This window comes from Adiantum capillus-veneris, chromosome 26 (assembly GCF_014529385.1).
Source record: "Adiantum capillus-veneris isolate H3 chromosome 26, ASM1452938v2, whole genome shotgun sequence".
Classification (NCBI taxonomy): Eukaryota; Viridiplantae; Streptophyta; class Polypodiopsida; order Polypodiales; family Pteridaceae; genus Adiantum; species Adiantum capillus-veneris.
Genome location: NC_140956.1, coordinates 124,899,873 through 124,907,355, shown reverse-complemented (window position 1 = coordinate 124,907,355; position 7,483 = coordinate 124,899,873). Strand labels below are relative to the sequence as shown.

The window sequence follows — 7,483 nt, the reverse complement described above, 5'->3', positions numbered from 1 at the left end:
TTGAAAAAGTTTCTGAAGTGTCAAATGATGTGTTGATTTTCACATCAAATTTGAGTCCTGATGCATTGTTAGCTCATGATGAGTGTTATGCGTAGAATTGGATTGTGGACTCAAGTGGTGCTAGCTTTCATGCGAGGACCTCACAACGAGTGATTTTCTACATACACTGCCACACATGGCACGGTGAAGCTAGGAAACTCTTATGAGCTTGATATATGCGGTGTGGACAGCATCAAGTTTTCTATGTGTAATGGCACTGAGTTTATGCTACATAAGGTCAGACATGTACCCAAATTGACAAAGAGTTTGATGTCAGTTGGATAACTAGATGATTTGGGTTACACTATCATATTTTCTCATGGTTCTTGGATCATCAAGAAGGAAAATCTAGTCATGCTTAAAGGCCAAAACTCTGGCTCATTGTACTCACTTTATGTCTCTTCTGTGAAAGAGAATTCTTTTTGTGTAGCCGAGCTGCCGTCTATCGAGTTGTGGCATAGCCGGATAGGACATATGAGTCAAAAGGGAATGAAAGCCTTGCAGCGTTCTGGTTATATCCCTATGTTAGATTACTCTAACTTCTCTTTATGTGAGCATTGTATCTATGGCAAATAGACTAGGTTGACATCAATGCCTTTGGAGAAGGAGTAAGGGAGTCCTCTAGATCTCGTTCATAGCGACTTGTGTAGACCTATGCCAGTCAAGTCTCTAGGAGGATCGTTATACTTCCTAACATTCATAGACGACTCTACTAGAAAGGTGTGGGTTTATCTCTTGAAGCAAAAAAGGGACGTCTTTAGTGTCTTTCAGAAGTTCTTAGCATTGGTTTTGAACCAATTGGGTAGAAAGCTTAAAGCTTAGCACAGTGACTATGGAGGCGAGTACATTTCCTCCGAGTCAAGGACTTTTCCAGCAAAAGAGGCATTAGAAGACAATTTACCACGCCTTACACACCCGCTCAAAACGGTGTGGCTGAGAGGATGAATATAACCATTCAGGAACGTGTCACTTCTATGTTATCTATGGCCTTTGGGGAGAAGCTATTACAACAAGTGCTTACTTGATCAATCGGTCACCTAGTACACCAGTAAAGTACAAGGTTCCCTAGGAGATGTGGACGGGCAAAGGACCCAATTATGATAGATTACTTGTGTTTGGGGTGTGAGGCATTCTCACATGTGCCAAAAGCGTTTAGAAAAAAGCTGGACCCCAAATCACACAAGTGTATCTTCATTGGATATGATGCCAAGAAGGAAGCTGTGTGGTTATCTCATCTAGTGGGATTTTGGTATACACCAAACTCCAGTACTACATTGTGACAGTCAGAGTGTGAATGTGTTAGCAAAGAACCCCATGTTTCACTCCAAGTCGAAACACATAGAGGTCAGGTATCATGTGGTACGGGGATATTTTGGTTAGCAAACGCATTGAGTTAGTCAAAGTTCACATAGATGAAAACCCAATGGATGCTCTAACAAAGAGTCTAGCCTCAGAGCGGTTCGCACATTGCATAGAGATGATGGGCGTAGGTTGAAGCTATAGTCATGCTTCACGATTTTGTACATTTGTACATAGTAGCCCCTACATTCTTTAGCTACTTGGACCACGTTGGCCTTCAAGAGGGAGATTGTTGAGTGTCAGGGTCATGACCGGTTATGGCCGGGCTGGTGAACACCCACTTCTTTCTTTATTTGTTCGTAATACTTTATTTGTTCGTAATACTTTATTTGTTCGTAATAGCAAATAAGGAGTGTGAGAGCTATTCTTTCACAAGCTCCACCAAAGAAATATGTGTACTGTTCTTCCCTTCCCCCTTCTCCTTCCCTCTCTCTTGCACACTCCATCCGTGCCCATCAGATCAAGCGGCACTTTTTTCTCATTCTCATTAACGAGTGCTCTCCCTTCCTGTAGACCAACCAACACTGAGTGTTGCCTTTTAACTACACATCGCTTCATGCTTTCTACCTACATACTTAGCTGGCGATTCTCGTTGTTGTCACTTTTATTATGTTGCTTGATTATGCTTGTTGATTTTTTTTGAGACCGTTGATCTCGGACAAGAGCAATGGCTTAGATCATACCGAGGGACTGGATGCGAACTCAAGAAACCACGAAAGCACCTTAGGGTAAAGTAGCCAGTTTAGGGACGGTTTACAAACTAGCCTTTCACTTTTAATATTCTTGGGGGAGATTTTGTGAATCTAATCATTTGGAATATTTTAAAATTGCAACAGAATCCTCATGAAAAGATGAATCGGATGATACCAAGATTGATATTTTTTAAATATTTTTTCAATGCTCCACTTGAGATACTTCAATTGTGAAATACTCAAGGCCCAATTTTGGTACACTTTTCAACAAATCACAACAAGACACATAGGCAAGATTCTAATGTCTCTAAGTGGATCGTTCCAAAACTTGGGGCCCAAAATTTTTCGTCTCTAAATTGACTACTTTACACTAGGCTCACCAAATAACATACACAAGAAGTTTTCTCACAATAATTCCCACATTGTGACTTACGTCAACATCATGAGCTTTTGTGAGGGAGGCACCGCATACCTAGCTAGGTACGATTGGGGGCAGGGACCCCGGGCCCTAGGTACGATTGGGGGCAGGGGACCCCGGGCCGGGGTCCCTGCCCCCAATCGTACCTAGCTAGGTATGCGGTGCCTCTCGAGCAGAAGCTCATGATATTATTCATTGTATGAAAAACACCGGAAGAGACTCCTTTTCCTACATGAGAAAATTTCTAAATCTTCTTTAGGAGAAAGAGAAAAACACTCGTAGCAGGCGTTGTGAAGATCGGGCAGTGGGAAGGTTTCTGATGGGAGATCGAATCCGGAATGGCACATCATCGAGGCATACTCTAATAAGGACCAACAAGAACAGCTGCCATTGCATGCTTACACGCTGGATCGTTCAATCATGTTGCAGATAAGCTGAATGAAGACATATGCGTTATTGAGCTGTTGCCCTTCTCAAGGAAAGGATCCACATCTGAGATGGAACTCATCAGCCCTCTAAGTGCCCTGTCAATGTGCGCTTTTGCAAACGAGGAGGGGCTCCTGAGCACGAAGAGAAGCCCTTGGTGCAAGTCAGAGAGATGTAAACCTTGCACGTGCACCAGGCCTTGCAACATATGCACTACATTTGCCATGGTTGGTCGCAATGCTGGATCTTCTAGGACACACAGAAAAGCGGTGTTTATCATGCGTCTTAGCTGCAACATGTCATCCTCGTTGCCCAAAGAAGCATCAGTTAGAAGCGTTACATCTTCATGCTGAGCTTGCCAAAATGCCCACTCTGGGTAGTACACCTTTTCCATGGCCCCAATGCTGTAGTCCAAGTTTCTCCTTCCACTGATAATCTCCATCAACAACATGCCGAAGCTGTATACATCACACTTTTCATCAATGACACCCTCCTTCAGCCAATCTGGAGCAAGGTATCCTGGGGTGCCTCTCATCATCGTCACCACGTGTGTTTCACTCTTATTTATAAGCCTAGACAGACCAAAATCTGCTACCTTTGCTTCGAAACTTTCGTTGAGAAGGATATTCTGCGGCTTGATGTCTAAATGGATGACCTTCTCTCTGCTTTCATGGTGCAGATACGCTAAACCCTGGGCAATGCCCAAGGCTATCTTGCACCTTACATCCCAAGTTAATTTTGACCTCCTTTGAGCATCAGAAAATAACCATTGGTCAAGTGATCCATTCTCCATGTAGTCATAAACTAGTAATCGATGCTCTTTCTGTGCGCAAAATCCATGCAACCGAAGAAGATTGCTGTGAGAAATTCCCCCCATGATGGCTACCTCAGCTTTGAATTCCTTATTTCCCTGGTTGAGGCTTTCAAGCTTTTTCACAGCCACTTTGGTGCCATCAAGAAGCTGCCCAAGATACACTGCCCCAAAGCCTCCCTTGCCTAACTGCTTTTCAAAACCATTGGTCATCTGATGTAGATCCTTGTAGGCGAATCTGGTGGGAAGCCCTTCAATAACATCAAGCAAACCCTCATCCTCCTCATCCTCCTCTCCCAAGAGCTTTCTATACCAGCAATACAAAATCAGGAGCAAAAAGATAACCAAAAGAAATACCGCTGGGACAATACTTGCCACAAGAATGGTTGATTTGGATGACTTCTCTTCACCCTGAGGAAGTACATTCACCTTGATATATGTAAAATAAGCGCTTTGGTTGAGAGAACCACGAAGACTCCGAGCTTCATCCACATGATGACACACATTCACATCTTTGTGCCAAAATGCAACCAGGCAAGAACAATTCTGCGCACATGTTTGCACACATGCTTCCTCAGTGGAGATGTTTAAGGGAGGTCTGTAGTTGTTGGCCACATAGTCTACTCCCTTCAGTTGTAGCATGGTTTGTTCTATTAGAGCCAAAGCATTGCAGCGGAGCTCACTTCCAGGGCTACACCCAAACGAGATATCAGATGTGTTCGAGGGAAGAAACAGTGAGCTATTTGCAGGGCATGCGCATTGCGAACCTGCAGTGCAAACCCCATAAGGCCCGCAATAGTTTGGGAGTGGGCATGAGGCTGATTCGAGGATGTTTAGTTGAATGGACCACACAGATCCTAATGAGTAAACACGCAGATTTCCGTCATGTCGCAGGCGTAAGAAGGTCGAATTACTAAGCAAGACACTCTCACTAGTTCCATATTGCTTGAAAGGAAGGAGCCCAGATGATGTCTGAGCAGAGCAGAATGGCGGCCAATATGAGTCATTATCAGCAATTGGAGACCCTGGAAAATTGGTGGTCAATGTTAGTGCACCTTCGGGGCTCATAAATGCAGCAAGTAGGCTCGGCTCACATGTGCGCTTGACAGAGAGAGAGTCGTTGAATCCATAATAGCTCCATATCCAGTAGGGCTCAGGATTCTGACGGCCGGTGTAAAGAGCGAGACCACTTGGCTCCATCACAAGTGTGTAGGCACCAGGAGAGGGGTCAGTTGAGGAGCTCCAACTAGTGAGGTTTTGTCCTGGAAGTAGGAATTGAGTGCTGGTGAGCGTGTCTGTAGGGTAATCTGCACTTTGCCATATGACATACCCGCTGGAATTGCGCAGAACCAAGCTTACTGGGTTTTCCACGACCTCCATTGTGGTCACTCCTTTGTTAGCAGTGTTAGATGACCAGATGGGTTTATTAAGGTCATCCCCAAAAAGCACAAGATTTCCATCAGCAAGGAGCTGGAGCGAAATGGAGCTTGCAGTGACCGGATGAAGGCGATTGGCAGTCCAAACAATGGCACCATTATAGATGACTGAGCCTGAATAGATGTAGATGGAGAGTGTGAAGGACAGATCAAGTATAGATGGTGTGGCAGCCGATGTTGGAGAGGAGAGGAGGCATAGAAGCGTGGAGACATCTGCAGAAGTGGCTCGCCCCAAGATGAGGAATGCGAGGGAGCCGGGATAACGCTCGAGAGGCCATGGCGCTGCATCCTCTTGTGTGAGGTTGGTTTGCGTGAGAGTGTAGGAGCTGTTGAGGTGCCATACCTGCTGAGCAATCGCAAGGTGGAAGAGGGGGTAGACCAAAACCAAGCCAAAGCGAACAACAACAGAGACATACATTTCCTTCTGTTCAAGCTATTTTGAGACCAAAATTGTCTCTGTTCGAGCAACTAATTGAAGGCCCAATTCTTTTAGACTTCTCGCAATAGACCTAATCTGTTCTTCAAGCTTCGTGAGAAAACGATGGCGGCCGTAATCGCGTAGACAAAGAGGAATGGCGTGGGGCTTCAAAGCAGAGACCTCTATAGCGCCTCTGAATTCTTGTTGTTGGAAAAAAAAGATCTGCTATCACAGTACTATCCAAGTGGCAGGCCTGCTGATTTTTTACTCACTTGCTGAAGAAAAGTCGTAAGATAAGAGTGTGTGCGGGTCTATTATCCTGCGGAGGGAAAAGTCTTGAGAGAGAGACAGGTAAGCCTGCCCATATGACTTGGTCCCGGTGGGTGGCCGGTTGAGACTAAACTTCACCACCTATCGGCACGAAGCGTACATGTCGCAGTTCTAGCCGGAATCACAACGTTAAAGACAAAAGTCAACTGTATTTGATGTATTGTCCTCCAGTCGCAGCCACTAAGGCTTCTTCCTGCCAGGCAAACGGTCCTCACCATTGAATCATCGGGGTAACCGTTAAGGCGAGTGGTGTTACGTTACGATTGCACCGGTGGGAGTCACGGTGGCTGCGTGCAGGGGCGTGGTGGGCCTTTGGTGGGTTCGGAGCATTTTTTTTCTTCAGAAGGAGCCATCACTGGTAAGCATGTGTGCAGGCTAAGACTGAGAGCATATTATTGTGAACTAAACATAGGTTGACATTTTAAATCATAAATAGAAAGTTGTGACTTGTGTAAACACTAATTGTTGGAACCCCACAACAACAACTCAGGGTCCAACTCTAGCAAAGAAACACACAGAAAAACACAGATGTATCAAAGTGCACTCCACAAAATCTTTCCATTTTCTAAACTCACCGTTCGTTTATGCACTCAAGATGTTTTGAAAGGTTTTTTAATTTTTCTAGATTGAGGAGACCCAATTGGATACTACATCTACTGATATAATATGGAGGAAGGGGGAGCCCTTTACACTTGTCGCAATCTGCGACTTGAAGGCTAAAGTCCAAAACTGGAAAAAAGCCCCTTTCCACGCGATAAAGAGGGAGAGAGGGGGAGAGAGAGAGACTGCCGAAGGCGGCCGGCTGTACTAGTTAAAAAATATGGCACTCTCCTTTATTTATGGTCAACTTTTGTGTGTTGTTATAACTTTTGAATCAGGGTTATAACTTTTGGTCCCACATGTCATTTTGGCCTTTAGAAGTGTATTTATCCCCACATTTTAAGCCAGTATTGACTGTCTTTTGAAGTCATTAATAGTCTCTCTCTCTCTCTCTCTCTCTCTCTCTCTCTCTCTCTCTCTCTCTCACACACACACACACACACACACACACACACACACACACACTCTCACACACACACACAAAACAAGTCTTTGAGTTTAAGCTCTTATAGTTGTGATTTTGGGTCTCATTGACCATTTTTTCCTCTCTCTCAAACACCATATTTTCAATGAATCGCTCAATTCTCTCTCTCTCTCTCTCTCTCTCTCTCTCTCTCTCTCTCTCTAATGCCAGGTTTTCTCATTGTATGGGTCTATGAGGTCTGTTGAATTCAATAGTCGTTGCTTAGATCTTTTGATAACCTTGGAAGACATTTTTCTTAGTTTCACATTTGCTTTTTATTTGTTTTGGTTCCACATAGCATCACACATATGATGGTACTATCTCTCTCTCTCTCTCTCTCTCTCTCTCTCTCTCTCTCTCTCTCTCTCTCACACACACACACACACACACACACACAACTTTTGAGCATGAGTATAGCTTATCAGTTTCCTACCCAGCCTGAAATGGTTTTCTTTGGGTGCCATAGGTCATATTTGAAGGATGATTATACC

At 44.4% G+C, this 7,483-nt stretch overlaps 1 protein-coding gene across 1 annotated transcript; it reads right to left on the bottom strand.

Moving 5' to 3' along the window:
• Nucleotides 1-2,313: 2,313 nt before the first annotated feature.
• On the bottom strand, nt 2,314-5,784 carry LOC147424137 (G-type lectin S-receptor-like serine/threonine-protein kinase SD2-5). Its single transcript, XM_086501140.1, has one exon. It carries the CDS (start codon nt 5,597-5,599, stop codon nt 2,927-2,929), a length of 2,673 nt encoding a protein of 890 aa, XP_086357266.1. The 5' UTR covers nt 5,600-5,784; the 3' UTR covers nt 2,314-2,926.
• Between the last annotated feature and the right edge of the window lie 1,699 nt (nt 5,785-7,483).